Raw genomic sequence first — 20,155 nt, 5'->3', positions numbered from 1 at the left:
ACAAGTGAGACAGCAGCTCCGAGCTCCTCTCACCCTCCCAGGGCACAGCCCAGGCTGCCTGTTGCCCTAGCCCACCTCAACATGCTCACCGAGCCACGCGTCACACAACTCCCAGAAGTGGCAGACAAACCAGCTCACACACAGTAAGAACACGCATGCTTCTCTGTCCACATACCATCCCATATTACACACTAAGGTCTCGCACATTAAGTCTAACCACACCGGCCACCACACAAAACGAGTTCAGAACCTTGTAGCAGCCTGTTACCACTGTGCCTGCGAGTTGTACATAGGCTTACCACCCAAAGCCTTCCTCTCCCCAAGGCTTTGACGCCAGCCAACTTACCACCTTACTTCTCACAACACTCAGAGGACTGTTTACCTATCACTCTTAAATTCAAAAGCCACAAAGTACTACTATTCCTAAATGCATGTGGTTTCACCCACCATCTGCATCCCCACGGTATAAACACATCCCTCACCCTACCACAGCACACAAAACAACGCGCACGCAGATTTCTCCAGCTGCCTCCAGCCCACCACAATGACCCCCTCCCTTCGACTAGCTACAAGTTATATTAAAAGCACAACCGCGTTTCTAGCCACTGGGCTGGCGGAGGGAGCCAGCAAGGCCCGAACGAGGAGAGAGAAGCTCCTTCAACTTCTTTCCCCTTCCCCGCCGAAGGCGTCCAGGCGCTGCGCATCTGCCTGTGACTTCCCCGCCCCCCCACCGCACAGCACCAGCTCGTCACAAGCGCCCGGGCCTAACGACAGCTTCTCCCTCCGGCAGCGGGGCCGCGGCCGCAGCTCGCCGCCTCCCACCACCCCACCCCGTCGGTAAACACCGGGCCCCGCCGGCCCCGGCCCGCCACTCCCCCGGCCCCAGCCAATGCACGTGCACCGGCCCGGCCCGCCGGCCGCCCCCTCGCCCCACGCCGCTACCGGGCACGTCGGCCCCCTCCCCGCCCAGCGCACGGCGCTAACCGCGCAGGGCCCGGCCCGCCTGCTCCCCCGCCCCACAGGCGGCGGCCGGCGTGCGGGGCCCGGGCCCCCTGCCACCGCCCCGGCGCACGGAGGGCGGGCCCGCCGGCCCCCAACATCGGCCACACCGGTGAGCTCGGCCTCGCCGCCACTTCCTCACCGTCCCTCCCCCGTGCGCCTGCCCCGGCAGTCCCGCTGCCGCGCCGGGAGGCCGTGTCAGCGCTGCCCCGAGCCCCCTCTTCTCCGGCGGCGGGAAGAGGCGGAGGCCTGGCCTGCGCGGCGCCTGCCCGCTGCCCGGGGCGCACACGCAGCAGGCCCTCCCCGCCCGCCGCCCCTCCAGCCCCACGGCGCAGGCCGGCGCCGCCAGCCCCCGCGTCCCACGGCACGCGCGCAGGCCCTATGCCACTCGGTAACACGCGCGCGCCAGGCCCAGCCCAGCCGCCCGGCCCCTTCCCACGCCCGGCCCGGCGCGGACGCGGCCCGCCCGCCCGCGCCCCACGGCCGGCCCTGACCCCCCTACCTGTCGGCAGACGAACGCCGGCGTCCCCCGGCGCCCGGGCCCCAGGCGGCCCTGCAGGGCCCGGCCCGGGTGAGGTGGTGGTGGGGGCCCTGGCTCGGCCTCAGGCACGGGCCGCCCCGCGCTGGCCGCCGCCGGCCGCAGTCGCCGCCCGCTCGCGCACACCGAGCGCCGCCAGCAGCGCGGACATGTTGGGAGCCCCCGTCCCAAAGGCCGCCGCAAGCCCCGCCCTCCCCGCCGCCCACGTCACAGCGCTCCGGGAGGGGCGGGCGGGGCACGGCCCCCGTCCCCGCCCCTACCGCCCCGCTGCCGTTCCCGGCCGGGGCGCCCCGCGTTCCTCCCAACCCACTGGCTGCCGCTGCCGTCGCTCACGCCGTCCCGCCCCCCCCGGTGGCCATTGGCCCTCTGCCCTGCAGGCCCTACCCTTCCTCGGTGTCATTGGTCGATCAGTTCGCCGCTCACCCGCCAGCCCCGCCCAAAAACTTTTTCCTAATTGGGCCGTTCCTCTCTGCTTTGCTAATTATTGGCTACGGCTCTTGTCAATCAAAGTGCCACTGCACGCAGTCGGTCTTTCTCCGCACCGGGTTTTGGTGTTGTTTTTTTTATTTTTAATCCGGCCTCGTAGCCTGGGCAGGACTGACGGAAGCGGCTGTCAACGAGGGCCCTTGCCCCTCCCAGCCTCCCTCCCCCCGCCACATCCTTTCCCTCCCGGCGCGGTTTGCCTGCAGGCCATTGGCTCTCAGCGCCGCCAGTCCCGCAGCCTCTCTCGCCCCGGCCGCCGCTTCGCGAATCGGGCGTGAATCGATCGGTGGGTGCCTTCTCCTGATTGGACGTCGCCCCTGCCAATAAAGCGGGGCCGGCGGGTGCTGGGGAAGGGCCGGCGGACGCCGACGGAGCCGCAGAGCGCGTCCCGGCCCGCGCGCCGCTCCGCGCGGCGATTGGCCGTGGGGCGGGCGAGGAGGGGCAGAGACGCGCGACCTCCCCCGCGGCGAGCGGCGGGCAGTACCCGTATGTGCGCGCGATTACATCACCGGCAGCCAATCGGGGGCGCGGGGCCCGTCTCCTGGTCGTGGGGGGGCGGGGCGGGGCCTTGCTCCCGCCTGCGGGAGCCGCTGCGGCTCGGGCGGCCGGGGGGCGCGGCGGGGGGGCTGCCCGGCCGGCTCGGGGGGGTGCAGCTGCCGGTTTTGCAAAGGACGGGGGCGGAGGGGGTGTCGGGTCTCGGCGTTCCCTTCTACCGGCGGGGCTCGAGCGGGAGGGCGCCCCCCCCACGCCTCAGTGGGAGGCTTCTCGGGGGGCCATTTCTGCCGCCGAGCCCGCTGGGGGAGCGAACCGGGCACCGCACCGGGACCGCTAAGGCGCCGCCTGAGGAATAACGGCAGCGGGGGAGGCGGCCGCTCCGGCCCCTCGGCCTCGCCGGCTGCAGCGAGAGCCGCCCCGCGGGAGGCCCGTTAGCCTCTGCCGAGCCCCGACACAAAAGCGTTTGTTCGGGAAGGACCGTGCCAGTCCGGGTGACGGCTCTTCAGCCCGCGCCGTTCCCATCCCGGGCGGCGGGCTGGCCCGGCGGCTCGGCCCTGCGGAGGGACCCCGCTCCCGCCTGGCCCCGCAGCCCCGCTGCGGTGGCTGCGCTGGGGCGCTGCAGGCCATCCTGGCAAAGCTAAATGACAGGGAAATGCCGTCCCTGCCCTGGGCTTGGATACACCGCCCGTACAAGCAGCGCACACATTCTCACACAAGAGCCTGCTGCTATCCCCTTACGTTTCTTCCCCACACACTTTACACATCAGGTGAATGAACCCTTGTCACAAGCAGGACTTGAGATCCTAAGTCGAAACACGGTTTATGTAGCATTTTTTATTTACACGTCTGTCTCTTCTGGGGTGTTTGCAAGGAGCTGGCCCTGGAAAAGATGGGAACTTTCCCTCAGGAGGTGGCATTCTCTCCCCCTCTTCCACATCGCCACGCTGGGGGGTGATTTTTCCCAGCTCTCCAGGGTTATGTCCGCGGTACAGAAAATACCGCGCAGCTTTTGGCTGTGAGGCCATCGGCACCGCCACTCACACGAGAAAACCCTCTGGAGGCACTTTGAGCTCAGGTGACTGATGCAACTGCAGCTCTAAGCGCCGAAGCTTTGCTTTCTGTGGGTTTTAGTGCATCTACTCCGCCGTGAGAAGCTGGGAAAGGTCGCTCCCGTGTGACGGTGCTGCTTCCACAGCCCTCGACCTGCTGATGGAGTTGATTGAGAATGAAACTTAGATTGCCTCAGCACAGGCACTCGTGAGCAAGCTCAGAAACGGCCAGAACGCTGAGGCTGCAGTTAGCCTTCTGTCATAGAAAACTTGCTCATAGACAAGCTAATTTGAGTGCCCAGACCCAGCTGCCAATCAACCTAGTTAACTTAGCAGTGTCCACATGATCTGGGACTCAAGATGCTTTTATATATCTAGCTAGGGATTTTTTTTTTCCTCCCCTTTCCCCAGGCTTATATCTCATAGTCATTTAAACACAATTTATGTATTATTACAGCAATGACAAATATAGCTAAAAATGACTATATTTTCGGGTTGATGAATGTAAAATTCATTCAGTCTAGATACTGCTTGGACTTTTGAAAGTGTTTTTATTTCAAGTGATTCACCAGGAATTTTTTGAGAGTTTGTCATTCTTTAAAGTAATGGTAAATCTTGCACAGATTTCAGCAAGTACAGAACTGGGCTGTAGTTTTAATCAGGTCTCTGTTTACACCCCTTACTTTGCTTCTTGGCTGCCAGCCAGAGAGATACCATAGGTAGCATTAGATAATTTTGCTCAGTATGACCACGGTATACTCAGCTGCTACTGAGTCTTCCGTCTCATTTACTGTAGCAGCCATTCTTCCCGCAGGGACTACTAAACAAAAAAAATGTACAGAAATACTGGAGGAAATCACAAGTTAGTCTTTCAGTTGTCATCCAAACCTTCTGACCCTGCCTTTCTCCTTGCTTCTGGGTTGAACACTTTTGTTCTTATCCCCTTCATTTCACCTTCAGCTTTAACTGCATATATCACCTTATAACAAATTCAGAAAAAACAAAACACTTCCTTATCATATCACCTCGCTACCAGTATAACCTTTACAGAATTGACTTCCCAAAATAATGTTACCCTACATTATCTCTAAAGTAATAAAACATGTCCCCTATTGCTTCTCAAACATTACCTGCTTAAATGTTAGAGATTAATAAAAATCCACACCACGTGCACTAGTCCTTAACCCAGCACAAACAGCACATTCCTAGTCACTAGAAAATGCATATCTGGCTGGTTTATGTGGGCTAAAACTGAACACTGGCATTGCTCAAGAGCTGTGTGTGGCAATAGGCAAGTAGCACAGTGACAGGCAGCAGGGGTGGTGGGTGAAGTAATAAGTAGGAGAAATAATGGTTGTATGTGGCAATGTGGAGTTAATGGCTAATCTAGGGATTTTGTACTTTTTCATGGCTGGCCCAGTTAAGCTTCATCTAATATTACTACAGCAGGATATTTGTGAGAATACATGTGTGTTGGATAGACAGTCATGTGTGCATGCCTGAAAGTGTGTGCATTTGTTAACACATACAATGTCTGTCTGATTCTTAGTGGTGATGAAAATATCTGTGAACTATAGAAATATTAACCAATAAATGGGAAGTAGATTGTACAGGATAAAGACAATTTACAAATTACTATATTTGATATGCACTTAAGAGAAATGAAAGTGAATTCTTAACATAAAGAGTTTTTAAAATGGCTTTTTTTTTTTTTAATGTTCTATTGATATTAGTAAACAGATCTGTCCTTTTAGGCGTAGTTGTTGATCACTCTCAAAAATTTGTTCAAACAAATGAACTGTAAAACAGGTCTTGACAAAATATCAGTAACTTTGGGAAACTACTCAATCTGACAGTGTTTTCACATTGTTATCTCAACTTTTACCTCTGTTTTTGAAAAAGTTAACTTTTCATCTGAAGCATGTATCCAACTAATGTTTTAACTGGCCTTCACACTGGTTTGACCACAAGTGGCAACTGCTCTAGTTTCACAAGAAAGCATTCTCAGACACTGAGAATATTCATGGTACATGAGCATTTTTTATCTGCAAAGCAAACAAACGCATTTTCAGCTGAGTAACTTCCCATGGAAATTAATTCACTAAAAAACAGTAGTTCAGTTCTTCACCACTTCCCTGCATACCCCTTTCTAGATTACACCATCTGTGAAGAAAGGAAGGAAATCACCACAGATAATAAGGTCATCATCATATTAAGAAATTAGTAGAGAAAATTTGGAAAGATTCATGTAATGTTTCACCTTGGGTTTTGCTCAAGAGGAAGAAGGTTAAATGCCAATACAGCAACGGGGAATAGGAAGAATGTGGGATGGGTAGCAAAGAAAACGTCACAGATACAGAGGCAAAAAGCAAGTAATGTTACTGTGTCAAAATGAAATAACTGAAAAGTGGATATACTATTTCCAGCATTTTTTGGGGAAAAAAAGGACGACTATCACAAAACAGTTCAGGACATCCCCCCTGTGATACAAGAAAACTCATGGACTTCCTAACTGAAACACGTGGATTAGAGAGGATTTGCAGCTGAGGAAACACAGAACTAAAGATGGATAATAACATGGTAGGTTAAGGAAGCAATGTTCCTCAAATAAAACATGGGGAACAAAACAGCTCGTAATTTAGTTCCAATGTATTTTTGGAAAAGATGGTTATAGAATGTATTGAGAGGAGAGGGATGTGAGATTGTTACAGACCCCTGAAGGGAAGTTTCTGAGGTAGCTAAAAACTCCATATTATTAAAGAGATGATACCACTTGGATACCAAGAACCAGCCAGTGAGTTTTCAAATTCCCGGTTAACAGTTTGGGGTATACATGCTACTCATAATTGGAGCTGACATTCTGGACTGGGGCAGTCAATGGATTCCTCCTCCAAACTGCCACTAAGCCTGCAAGAAGTAAAGCTTTTGCATGGTTCAGGAATGTGCCCTTGAAGGCCTGACTGTAGATAATAACCTTGGAGTAAGCCATCACAAGTTGTGCGATCAAAGGTAGGGGTGAAAGTAAGAACATACTCAATTTTAGAAAGGCAAGCTGGGCTAAATGAAGGGGCCTGGCAATAAAATCAGCTTGTATGATGAAAACAGAAATCTGAATGTGGAAGAAGCCTTAGGTATGTTGAAACCAAAATTGCTAATTCCATTGGGATTCTGTATCCCACACGAGGCAAAAATTTTTACAGGTAGAGGCTTTAAGGCGTAAGTGGAAGACAAGCGTCATCGAGGGAGAGGTAAGAATTATAAGCAGAGAGCATATAACAAAACGGGGGGGGGGGAAATGGTCTGGTTCAGGAAAGATCTCAAATGTCAATGTGAGAATGAAGAGAGAATTTACCTGGAAAACCAGGTTAATTTAGACCTTGCATATGATATCTAGAAAACCAGCAAGATGTTATCCAGCTATGGCATAATATTGTAAGAAAGAATTGCTGTTGTTTTCTGGTGAGGAAGAAGTGGGGTTTAGAGATAGTCTACATCTGATTCTACAACTAAATGCATATTTTGGCTCAATTTTCAGTAAAGATGGTGATGTTGAACACAGGGTTAGAGGGCAGGATGGCTAATAGCTAGGAGGGAAAGGAAATTGCTGTATCACATCTAAGAAGAAAATAAAACACAGGCTACAGCCTCTGGGCAGGAAAAACAGATAATGCCCATTCCAGAAGTCAGGAAACAGTGTCAAATGAAACCGTTTGTCTCATAGTAAGCTTTTTAAAGTAAGTATAGCAGGAAATGAGAAAGCATAATGATTGTTTACAAAAGGTGGACCTTACCAGATTAATCTAATATCTTTCTTTGATAATATCATTCAACTTCTACATATGGGAGGAGATGACAGGAATTAGCAGAGCAGTACCAGAGACTAATGGAGTTGATGGACTATCCATAGAGGATGAAGTAAAACCTAATGATCAGAGGTGAAGTATCTGAGTAAATTTTTCCCTTTTATCTGCCCCCCACCAAGATCAGTTTTGGAATAAGCCTATTAGACATTTTCCTTAATGATGGACACAAGAAGGTGGTGAGAAATAGATTTGCAAATGACCCAGTGCTTGGAGGTACCAACAGTAAGGAGAACTAGGAAACCACACACAATTAAACCGATGGAGAAATAGAAATGCAGTTAACGTCAAGAGTATAAAAAGCAAGATCTTTGAGGATTACTGTCAGAGATTTCCTCTAGCACCTGGGAGCTCATCACTTCAAAAAGATGATGGAGGAGGACTGAATATTCTATTTTATCACAGCATGATATGAAATGCCGTTCAGTTTCAGCATTAGAATGACAAATGCAATCTTAAGCATGGCTGAGCAACAGGTTAACTGCGTGCACACAGGCCCTTAATTGGCAGTGTGGAAGTACTTACTCGGAGCTCCACACAGGCAGCCATAAGCTGGCTTTGGGTTGTAACAAACTGAAGGGGCTGATGTGCCATGATTATTTCTGTGGCCTTCATTTGAGCTTTGTTCGTGTTGTTAAATTGGGTAGGGACAACCAGCCACAAGCTGTCAAGCCAGTTTGTAATTAAGCCGTGACTTAGCATGGCTTAATAAGTTACTACTCCACAGGCAAGCTGTAATAACTGCCTGTATGCATGCTCCCAGCCCGTCCAGCTGCTGAAGCAAGATGTGTTAGTTTAAGCTACTATATGCTGCTATAGCATCCTAGCTGATAAGCAATGATTTGCTTTGGTAACCCAATCAGTTGTGATCATACTTTTCCTCCATGCTACTAGGAAGCTCAGAACTCAATGTAGTATTGTAAGTGGCACGGGAGGTAGACTAGAAGTGTTAGTTTTGTTAACTTCTTGCTGAGATGGCTACTTTCGCAGTCTAAAATTTTGCTAAACATTTTACCTTGATGTTAGAATAGCAATTTTTGCTTACACTACTCTCACCCATTATCCCTAATATGTTTTCTTCATTATTACTGCCCTGTTTTGTTCTTCACTGACTATCTGGACTTCAGATTACTTTTTCTACTCTTTGACTGAAATATTTTAAGAGATCTTAAAATGCTATAAGAGTGGTCAAAAGCGTAAGCATTATCACTGTATAGTATTTCTGTTCTTAGCTTGTAAGCTTATGTTATTGAAAAAGTCAATCAAATTTGGCTAGCAAGCCTTCTTTTAAGCTTCACAAAATAGACAACTTCTGGTAACAATATCCTCTGTTTTCAAACATCTTTCAAATGCTGCATCGATACAAAGTTATACAGTACAGACCATTCCAATGAAAACTCAAAAATAAGCATGTGATTAAAAAAGAAACAAATTTGAAATCTGAAGAGATTATCATTAAAGTATGCTGCTATTAACTGAGATATATCACGGTCGATGCAATTCCACTGCTACCTTTTCCTGCCCACTTACACATGTTCTAAGCACATCTCTAGTAGTAATCTAATAACAATTTAACAGCTTCCTACTTAATCTTTGTGATATTTTTCTAATTCATATTCACCATTAATGTTTAGTCACTGTTTTACCCTTCCTTACTGTAACTATGACAAGTAATTGCCTGGGAGTGGAAAAGGTAGCTTCATAAAATCAGGGACACTTTATACTTTCACACGTGTCCATTCACCATCTTTTTCTCCCCATTGTTGAGGGAGAACAGCTTGAGAGCCCCAGTGAGAGATGGGGCTAGTTACACACGTTGTTCTTATCCACAATGGGTAAGAAAAGCTGCCTAGAATGGGGCAACACATCAGGCAGAAGCAATCTGATCTGTGTGAATGGTTGGTATTATTCTGTGGATGTTTCTAGTGAGGGCATTCTGTTAAGATCAGCCGAGCTGTTAAACTGGAATGGATGTGACTCATCATCCTTCTGAGGGGAAAAACACCAGCAACCAAACCATGCACAGCGCGAAGGGTTGTCGGAACACACAGCTCAAATGCTAACAATCACCAAAGTGGGTCTCGAGAAGATTTTTTTTTTTTTTTTTAAAGACTGAGGGGGAAAAATGTCATCTTCTGACAGAAACTTCATGCACATCCAGTAGGTCACTGAACTTTTTCCTAAAGAACTGAACTGCAGCAGGGGCTGTTGAGTAATTTATATATGCATGTGACTGATGAATACCACTTTAAGTAGAAAGGAAAGATGGCAAGAAATCAAACAAACCAAGAAAAGTAAACCCACAGCAAGGGAAGGGCCTCTTTCTCTTAAAATCTGTTAACATCTAAACAACTCTCTCTGGTATCCATCCCAGTGCTGCATAACCCCAGAAGGAGTGTCCTAGTAGTCCAGAGCTGCAGATGTGAGTGGTTGTGAACTTGCCAATGGAAACAATTGGTGGTGACTCGGTGAAAGAGACTCACCAACAGCAAACCCATCCGGTAAGGTCAGCAGACTGCACACCAGCTTGCTGGGAGGTAAAGCTAATCCGTGTGATAGGCAAGAGGGATAACGCTGACTCCAAATGGAGCCCCTCACAAAAAGGAGTTAATTCTTCCTTCTCTGCATTTCTGTAGGGTGGTTTGATAGGTGCTATCCCTGACCAGTGGCCCGTGTCAGACACTATCACATTGCAGCCATTTCAATTTTGAGCTCTGAGCAAAGATCTTAGCCTTCTGCGTGCCAAATCCAGGTACATCCCCTGTTCAATGCAGTATCCACTGTTTAAAAATTAGCATTTTTAATGTTGAAACATATAAGCATGTAATGAATCTTCACAAAGAAAAGCAAAGCAGAATGTAGTCCAGGTTCCATGTTTTTATTTATTAAGTTTGTTAGTTGTTTTTTTTAAATTAACAGTGGGTTTTTTTGCCAATTATATACTAACAGACAGAACAATTGTTTTAAGGTAAGTATGTTGTATTTAGTTTCAAAAGTATTGTTGAATCCTTCTTTGTCCAGTCATTAAATCCTTCCTAAAAAAGAAAATGTCTGTATTTCTTACTAGCATATCCACATGGAGATTATTCATGACAAGGGTATTAATTTATATAAGCTGTTCTTCTGGCTTCTGGAAATTATATTACTGTTGGGACAGAAAAAGAAAAAATACCCCACTCAGATACATTCTCACCATGGTGACCTACGCGAGAACTGTCACAACAGATGCTGCTGATGCCACTACAATTTCCAGAGCTCCTGCTGTTCGTGTTGTTGCTGAAGAGAAAATCCACTGCCCTTCACTGCACTTAAAGCTCAGTGAGATCAGACTGCAGCTTAAAGATAATGTTCACACTTTACTGTACATCAGTATCAAAGAGAAAATGAGATGATCAAAATATGCCAACTATAATAGTAGTGTCAACGTTAAGTATGCTGTGTTCTTCCTCCAAGGTACCGAGTGCTCTGACTCCCTCCTGTTTCAGCAAAGGGAAACTAGCCCCAGGATCACAGCCTTCGGTTCAGCTCTGCTCAAGCCAGAGCGCCACCAATCTTGGTAAGGATACACGCCAGGGAAGAAGTAGAGGATTGGTCCTGCTCAAGGAAAAAAATAAAGTTTTTGAAACAACTAAAACAAAGTAGTAGTTGTAGTTATCAAAGAGAAAATATAAAATATGTTGCCTTATGTTATAAAGAATAGACTCTCTGCACAATGAATATTATGAACTCTGTTCCCAACTCCACCAGAGAGCTGCCAGCTAAAATAAGAAAGTTGCACAGGTCCTTTTTGCCAACAGAACTGCTATGTCAGTGAAGTGCGTAAAAGCATATCTTTTTAACAGGCTACCTGTTACTCAACTAAATAAGTTTATTTCAAATGATTAGAAAATAATTTCTAATCAAAGATAATCTAAAGCTAGTGAGAAAAGGATAGTGGATTTTAAATGGGAATGTTCAGCTTCGAAGAAATTAATGAATTTTATGAATTTTACACTATGCAGTACAAAAATGAAACAAACCTACCAAAGTTGTGGTGATAGGACTTGACAGTTTAAAAGCAGTATTTCTGAAAGTGAAAGGGCTTACAGAAGACCTCCGATTAGCCTGCTCACTATCAAGAAACTCTGGCATAAATAACAGAGAAACTGCTGGGATATCTATAATTAACCATGGCTAAGGGAATTAGAGTTGGAAGTTACTATGGCAGTTGTAAAGCCTCTGATATGATAAAGTGAGGAAATAAGAGGAATGAAAATTATTTGAGAAAATGCTCCAGACCCTAAACTGATCATCGTTATTAGTGACATGCCATGTGTGAACTCTATGAATAAAGTAATCCATTTTTCACAAGCTGCGAGGTTAGGGTCTAATGTGCAGTTGATAGTTTTATTGTATGTAATTTATAAGATCTTAAAAAGCCATGAAAAAAGGTTCATAACAGAAATTATACTGTCTGGGAAATTGACACCCAAAGCAAATTATGATTCAACTGACTGTCTAAGCAGGAAGGTAAATCTAAGTTTGGAAATCGATGTGTCAGAGGACCACCATGTATTGGAGACATTTCAGGTTGAGATAAGCGTAAACATGTCATTTGCATTCATCTAAACAGCTCAGGTTGATCAAAACTACCATACAATATATTAGTTTTCTTAAACTGAAGGAAGCAAGGGAAGGCAGATGATCCAAAGAAACGTTCTGAAGTTCAGCCTCCCTTGCACTAAGCAGTTCCCTCATACTTTGGGCAGAGGCAGGCGGAAACCAAACCAAGAAGTACATCCTGAAGTTCAGTTGTACCAGCTCCTTGGCTCCCAGAACAAGGTAAGTATTGAAATTGGATTTTGTTTCTATACTTTTTGGTTTTGTGTTTAAGTGTGTTTCCATTTTATATCAGAAACTTAACTGTTGCTTTGTTAGCATAATCTTTTTTTTTCCTTATTTAACTTTGCCTGGTGATTTCAAGTGACTGTGGCAAGCACAAGGCACTATTTCTGAAGAAGCATCAAATCCAAATGAATGAGTTGGCACACATACCTTTTAGGATACTCACAACCCAAGAGAAATTTGAGAAATCAAGGCATTTCTTAACAAATAGCAAGAGTCAGTGTTACACTAGGGGGAGAAGTCTTTCCAGTGGGGCATTCATTGACCACATGAGATTGCACAGTTGCAGGTGCCAGAGATTAAATCTCTTGGAGTTGACACAGTGCTCTAGCACTACTGAGGATGCAATGTATTGCAGGGAAGGAGAGGTGAGGCAAAAGAAGAGGTGGAACTCCAAGACAGTCAAGCAGGGAACTGCAGAGTGTACAACTGCCATGATAAGCCAAGTGAGGATCTTACATCCAGAAAAAGATTCAAGAAATGTAAATATTACATTCCATTGAAAAAGGGTGTAAGAACAGTGAAATTCCGAAAGCTAGAAAAGAAAGAATGACAACAGACACTGGAGAGTACTACTGTGCAAAGCTCTTCAATGGTAACAAGCTCAGCTTTTTCATAAAGTGTTTGAAAAAAATAAATTGAGAGGCTCCACAGCTGAAGTATAATAAATACAAAAGTAAGTACATAGTGGACACTGCCAAACACTGCTGGCACTGTAATATCACAGTAGGATGCTTAAAACCGGATCCCAGCAGTGTATAAGCTATAGAGATACAGAAAAACCTCAGTGCCAGTTTATTCAGCTAGAGAGGGACCTTTGGATACAGGCTTTGCAATCATGTATGTTTATCTAAGATAGGCCAGTGTTAGCTGAAACACCATAAACTGCTTATTTGCATTGCTAGACGAGGCTTGGAAAATTTCACTCCTTGAAAAAAACATTACTCTTTCAATTATTAGCACGTCGCTATTACATTATCATTATACTTTTTTTCAAATCAGGAGTAAAAGAAGAAAAGATACAGTATTTGCAGAGACACAGAAAATAACAGGGGCATTCGGCCTCCAGTGGCTACGACTACCAGGTTTGTTTATTCAGTCTATGGCCCTCTGGAACAGGCTGTAGGCCAGATGACTTGCTTTGGTAGTGGCAGTAGCCTACTTACCACCTCCCTGCCCAGTAATAAAACATGGGAAGGACCAGGGCCCCTGAGAAAGACGGCTTTTAGAAACGAGCTACTGTCAGAACAATTAATCCAGTAATCTGTCTTTTCTCCTCACAGGTCTGTGGCACCGCTTGGAGAGGAGGATACCAACAGCGAGCTGTCTGAATTACTTGGCGATACTAATCTACTCTCAGCTTCTGTATTTCTTGGGTGCTTATCTCTTCAGCATGGGAAACTTGCTGCAAGCGGCCTGTTGTTTACATTCAGTGATTATGGCACTTCCAGGCAGTTGCCATGTCCTGCAGCAAAGGATGGACCACAGCACATGGCCCTCTGCTGTCACTAGGGAAAGGTGTAGCATCTCAGATGTGGGCATCTGCTGCAGAGCATCTGACAGGATTTCGGCAGAGCAGAGTCCTTTGTGCATGCCTGTTTGATAGAAATTACCAATGGTCTCAGATGAAATGTAGACTATGACTGGCAGTGCAACAGCAAAAGGAGGAACGTTAAAAGGCAGAACATATGGGGACCGAGGTAGAAAAACTTATTTCAACTTGTATTCAAACCCTGTCATACAGCTACGTGGTTCTCCTTGTAACATGCCCCATTACATACAAAAATGTTAGTGGCCACTGAGGGCTGAAGTAACAAAAAGAAGTTATATCTATTGTCAAGCACATTTAACTCAAACCACAAAACCAACAACTTCTGAATTCTAGTGACAGAATTACAAGGAAGCGCTGTGTGAACAAAGATGCAGGCAGGAAGGTGTGACTAAAGACTTAAAAGTCTGGGACTTTTGTTTTCCAGAAGCAAAACAAAGGACTGTACAGCCAAAGTACAAGGAAGTCAGTGAAGCAGAAACCACAGGGGATGAAGTGTCCACTCATCCAGCACTTTCAGATTTAGAGGACAGGGCAATTTAGCGAATCCCAGAGATGAGAAGACAGAATCATAGACAAACTCTTGCAGATTAGAAATCATGCCTGACTGACTGCAGAAGCAAGAGAAGTAACACACACAGCCCCAAAACACTGTCAAAGCTGACATACTTTTGAGAAATTACATGAATTCCCAGAAAAAGAAGGAAGGGTACATGGCTTGGGGGCATCAACTGTTCTTTCAGAATACTGGAAAGGTGGAGAAAAGACTAGAGACCTCGATCAATTTACTGAAGCATTTGATCATGTTTTCAGGGAAGATACATGCATCTCATTTTCTGTTGCTTAAACATTCGTTAGTCATTTGTCAGAAGAGTTTAAAAAGCAAATCATGCAGGAGTAGTCCAAGCAAATTTTTTTTTCTAGTTTTTACATAGAGGGTAAAGAATCTTGGAGTGAAGACAAGGCTAACTTAAATCCTGATCTAACATATATATGAGTCTGTATTAAAGAGTACGAGAATGAAGAGAAGCATTTATTTGGTTCCAAGAGAGAACCTCACTCGCATTCATCTCTTCAGTCACTGCAGCTTGTACTGCAACAGGAATTACTTTTCAGGCTGCTACATCACATCAGATTTTGACCAGAACTCCAAGTGAAACAAATAATTGGACTGATGATGTTCCCACTAAAGTCCACCATACAATTCCTATTTATTTCAGAAAAAGCAAAGTCAGTCTGAAGGTATTTGTAGTAGAATTTGAAGAACCGCTTTCACACCTAGTTTTATACCATTTAATTCTGTTGACTTCTGTGGGGTAACACATGATTTTTCAGTCTTAAAAATAAAACCACAATAAGGTCAATTTGTCTTTTTATTAATTATTCATTGCCTAAGCCTAGGGACTTATCGCCGTTGAGGCCCACATGCACTGCTGCTAAAGCCATAGCAAAAAGGCAGTGATTATGTATTAGGCCTTTAGGTTCATAGCATCAGTAAATTATCACTGCTTTATGTATTTGCAATGTTTTCAGACAGACCTTCATACTTGGAAAGTACAGTTGTACTTATGCACATTATTTTAAAGATTTATTTCAAAGCATTCTGCAAAACATAATCTGAGCACACATTTAATAAGACATAAATACAAATTAAGGCAACCATTGAAGAAGTGTATCTGTCTCTGTAGTTAAAGCCTACTAAATTAAATTTTAAAGAATTCACTCAGACTGGAAATCATATCACTGTGTGTGGGCACAGAAGAAGGCTCAGTAAATTCTGGCTTGGTGGGTGAGTCAGCATGAGTCATCAGCAGACATACCGTCCTACGGTTATATGAATCCACAAGGTACATTTAGAAACATTTCACAGTAACAAAATAACGCCATCCTCCTGCTTTTTGTCTAGATATTATTAATGACAGCCCCAACTCTCCTAAAATATTGTAGGTGTTCTCAGCTCAACACCTAAGGTTAAAGGGAAGCAAATCCCTCTATTTTGGTTTTTTCATTAAGCAAAGCTAACACAAATATAAAAAGCTGTTAGGAAAGCCTCAGGTTGCAAATAAAATCGTTTACATAGTTGCATTACACTGACAAACAGCTGAGCAACATCTACTTTTCAGGTGGATTTCTGATTACTTGGTTGAAACCCAAGGAGTTTCTTTTTCTCTCTTCCAATTTTAATTGTTTCCATCACTCAAAATTTTAAGTGGGTAATAAGATGCTATGACAAATGAAGTTATTTAGCTGAAGTCACCAACTGTGTATTAAGCAAAATAGTGTCAGTTTTGTTCTGGAAGAGTTTTTAGTTGTGGTGTGTTTATTGAAAGACTCCGAATGCAAAGTAGACTAGCATTTGTAAGGCTGAAACTATGCCTGCTTTCCTCTCTCCTTTCACTTTTCTAAATTTCCATGGAAAAGTTAAATTGTTTACTCTGGATTTCATTTTCCACTGAAACAGATTTCATCTTCTTCCAACCTGTCATTCTACATACAATATATAAGTACTCAGCGTATCCCAATTTGCACAGCTACATAGGAAATGCATTTTTCTTATCAATTTTGGGAGCTCTAATATTTACTTTTTCTTTAGTTTTGCCAAAGATTAGGGAAATTCACAAGTATTGTAAACTGTGCTTACAATCTAGTGAATGGATTAGGATGGCCCTTGGGCATATACATACACAGCTATTTGGCTGACTGACCACTCCACAACCCAGTCTAGAAACCAAGTCTACTGCCATGATTAGTCATCCACTCGCATCCCACTTATTACAGTGATGCCACACAGATGCAGCCAGATTCACATCAGCTAATCTAGTTACAAAACAGAGGCCCTAGTTCTATGAGATATATTAAAATCTGTGTAAACAGAAATGGCTTAACTTCTTATTTTAGGCCACAGACTCTTGTTTCCCACTCTCCTAATAGCTTGGCAAATGCATTCTCGATTTGTTCTCTCATTATTCTCAAGGGGAGGATGTTTCCTGGATTTACTTTTAACTTATGTTTTGGTTTACTAATTCCTTTCCCTGGAATTGTTGTTTTCTCTATATCACCTACTTAGCATTTCAGGCAATTAATATTGCCCTTCATATGCTATTGCTATATGGTAGTAGTCTTAGTGAAAACTTGTTTATTTTTTTAATTCTGTGCATGATATATTAACTCCTACATGCTGAGCAAAGGAGGCTACACTTGACCGTGCTGATGCCTCTACTTATTTTTGTAAGGCATCGACCACAGCTGGAACTTGTCTATTGGGTCGAGCCCTTTGGCTGCATGAGGAAACATCAGTTTTGTGAATCTTGTTGAACCGAGGAGCGAACTAGTGCCATTAGGACAGGTTACCTTAGGCACACCTTGCGGAAGAGCATAAGCCCCTTAGAAGTTTTGCAAGAAGCTCCAAGGGCAAAGTGTGTTGCGAGTGTCAAGGCACCTTAATGCTGGATTTGGGCTTCCAGCCTTCAAGTACAACCGCAAGGACAAACTCAAAGCCACATTTACCAAACATCAGTGCTGTTTACTCACTTGGCAATCAGGGTTGCCAACTCCCCACACACAGCCCAATGATTTCAGCACTTAACCCAAGTTGTAAATAAGATCAGTTGGAAACGTATCTGTTAATAGCTAGCAGGTTGCAGAAAATACACACAAAGAAAATTAGAAATACTTCAATCATGTTCATTCAATTATACTATTCAGCAATAACTTTACTTGTAGGACATTGCTGCTTTTTGACTGTAAATGGAGAGCAGAAAACATTTTCTGCAGAAAAACTCATCATTGTAGAGATATACGTGCAACATATGCTTATGTACATACACACACTTATCTTTTTAGAATATATCTTCAGCGTGTAGTCTTTCCACAGAAAGTAAATATTCAAAACACTTCGTATATTTTAAGCAGTATTTCATAAAAAAACGTAAAGTAGCATCTATTTTAGTTAACTTGTTATCAAATGTTGCTGGAAGCAACACTCAGTCTTCTGATACATTGCTCTTTCTTCAGCATCCCTTACAATCCAAGTGGGTTGATGAACACTGGTTAAAATTATCAAAAAAGAGATAAAATCCCCATTCATTATGATTTCCATTAGCTACTGAAATTAACATTTGCTGTAATTTTGGGGGAGTTTATTTCTAAATTTGCTATGATAAGGGGAAATCCACTTGGGTAGCTATACAACCAGTTCAGAACAAAGGATCTGTCAAATACAATTTAATACTTGGCTACAGAAGATGACATACCAAACAATAATTCTTGAGTTACCTTTCAGGGAGGATCTTTCTTCCAGCAAAGACCATCAGAGCCTGAAGGAGATGCATGAAATTTCCTTTTCTTTCATCAGAAATTCTCCCAGGAGAAACACCAATGCTGAAGTTCAGACTTGCAGCTAAAAAATTCCAGTCACGCCTACACCAATGAAGACCTTACGAGTACTCTAATGAGTAGGCCTGCAAGAGGGGGAAAAAACACAGGTGTATTAACACAGGTGTATCTAGTGCCCTTCTGTCCTTAAATGCTTTCAGGTGCATTTAAGTGTGAATCTCTGGGTCATGTGAGAGTGAGTCACTGTTTCTGCTTAGTATCTCCACTGCCTGGGCGGTGGAGCCTCCCCAGTACTCTGGTAGTCTCTGCTCACTCCAGTTTGGGCTGTTTGGGAGGGTGAGATGGGTTCATGTGCAGGTCTTTGGTATACCTGGGGTTAGGGCTGCTCCTCACTTCAGCTACACAGCCATTGAGCGGGTGTCTGAAAAAGTGTTGAGGTACCCCAGCCCCCTCCAGACCTCACGTAGGACTCTGAATGAGGCAGTTCCAGCCCTTGTGGCTGGGTAGTGGGATAACAATTTAAGTCTTCAAGAGGGCTTACTTCAAAGGTAGGAATGCTTTTTCTTAATATCCTGTGTAGTCTCTGTAATGTTTTTCTGATTTAAGTCATTCCTGGATGCGCTTATGACTTACTCTCTGTTTAAATAGCCTGTAGATAAATTCAGCTAAGGAAATATGTGGTCATTCTGTATCTTTGTATTTTGTGTCCTAGCTGGAAAGGGGCTAGTAAAGGCTTTTTTTTTTTTTTTTATTCTAGCAACAGGCGGATTTTCCAAGATGAAACTGCTGAGTAATCTTGGTCATTTTCCAGTATGCTGCTTCATTTAATGTAATTTAGAGCATCGTTTTCATGCCTGTACCACTTAGGTAATTGTTAGCCAAGAGTTGCTGATAGTATCAAACATTCAGCTCTGCCACACAGACCTGCTGCTATGTTTTCAGCTTTGATAAACTGGATGTCAAGATCAGGTCCAAGTGCTGATATTTCAAATAATGAAGAAAGAGAGAAAGTGAGAGAGAGAGAATGAGCAGAAGGAAATGAAGGAATGAAGGAAGCAAGCTCTGGAGAAAAAGAGCTAAAGTTTTTCATTAATTTGTTATGCAAAAGAACTTAAGCAAATATGTTAAATTATTTTTAACATTAAAAATATTATAGGAGTTAAAGACTTGCACGTGCCTGCAGGGCTATGATCTTACTTAGCATCATGGAGATGTGGTGAGATGGCTCCTATGACTGGAGTGTTGGGATGGAAGGATACAGGCTCTTTAGGAAGGACAGGCAGAGGAGATGAGGAGGTGGTGTCACCCTCTGTGTCAATGACCAGCTGGAGTGCGTGGAGCTCCACCTGGATGGATGGATGAGGAGCCCACCAAGAGCTTATGAGTCAGGGTTAAAGGGAAGGCAGGGACAGGCGACATTACAGTGGGGATCTGCTACAGGCTGCTCAGCCAGGAAGACTGAGCTGAGGAGGCCCTCTATAGATACATAGGAGCAGCCTCAACAAGGACAGGACAAGGGGTGATGGCTTTAAACTGGAAGAGGGTAGATTTAGGTTAGACATTAGGAAGACATTCTTTACTGTGAGGGTGTTCAGGCACTGGAGCATGTTGCCCAGAGAAGCTGTGGATGCCCCATCCCTGGAAGTGTTCAAGGCCACGTTGGATGGGGCTTTGAGCAACCTGGTCTGGTGGAAGGTTCCCTGGCCATGGCAGGGTGGTTGGAACTAGATGATCTTTAAGAACCCTTCCAACTCAAACCATTATATGATTTTTCAGCATCCTTTAATTTTCTTATTTGTTTGAGAAAAAGTCAAATAAAATTTCCAAAAGTAAAAATGAAGCATGACAGAATCAATTGAGGCTTTCTTATTGATAGTGACCCTTATACTTGGGCAATATTCAGTATCACTTCAAGGGTTTTTTGCACAGATGTGATGAATGTACAAAATGCAGGGCAGTGGGG

At 44.7% G+C, this 20,155-nt stretch overlaps 2 protein-coding genes across 9 annotated transcripts in view; one reads left to right on the top strand and one right to left on the bottom strand.

The window, feature by feature from the left end:
• Positions 1-2,288, bottom strand: part of PPM1B (protein phosphatase, Mg2+/Mn2+ dependent 1B) — a 62,348-nt gene extending 60,060 nt beyond the window's left edge. For 3 of the 8 annotated variants that reach the window (XM_056356879.1, XM_056356877.1, XM_056356876.1), the window contains exon 1: positions 1,502-1,731. The gene's annotated coding sequence lies outside the window, so the exon portion shown is untranslated. Of the gene's footprint in view, positions 1-1,501; positions 1,732-2,220 lie in introns of those variants that run through there. The other 5 variants (XM_056356884.1, XM_056356883.1, XM_056356882.1 and 2 more) reach the window with 2 other exon arrangements.
• Positions 545-15,305, top strand: LOC130157670 (uncharacterized). Its single transcript, XM_056357557.1, has 6 exons — positions 545-837; positions 2,159-2,306; positions 10,878-10,980; positions 12,173-12,245; positions 13,311-13,393; positions 13,592-15,305. The coding sequence occupies exons 1-6, from the start codon at positions 545-547 to the stop codon at positions 13,909-13,911; spliced, it is 1,020 nt and encodes a 339-aa protein (XP_056213532.1). The 3' UTR covers positions 13,912-15,305.
• The last annotated feature ends 4,850 nt before the right edge of the window (positions 15,306-20,155 follow it).

This window comes from Falco biarmicus, chromosome 12 (genome assembly GCF_023638135.1).
Source record: "Falco biarmicus isolate bFalBia1 chromosome 12, bFalBia1.pri, whole genome shotgun sequence".
In the NCBI taxonomy this organism is placed as follows: Eukaryota; Metazoa; Chordata; class Aves; order Falconiformes; family Falconidae; genus Falco; species Falco biarmicus.
This window is presented reverse-complemented; position numbering and strand designations above follow the sequence as displayed.

What these genes read in the sequence shown, in the direction of transcription:
- LOC130157670 (XM_056357557.1), top strand. Translation starts at nt 545, where the DNA reads ATGACCCCCTCCCTTCGACTAGCTACAAGTTATATTAAAAGCACAACC. An exon ending in TCCTTGGCTCCCAGAACAAG is followed by an intron (nt 12,246 to 13,310) that starts GTAAGTATTGAA and finishes TTTTCAAATCAG; the next exon opens with GAGTAAAAGAAGAAAAGATA. An exon ending in CCAGTGGCTACGACTACCAG is followed by an intron (nt 13,394 to 13,591) that starts GTTTGTTTATTC and finishes TTCTCCTCACAG; the next exon opens with GTCTGTGGCACCGCTTGGAG.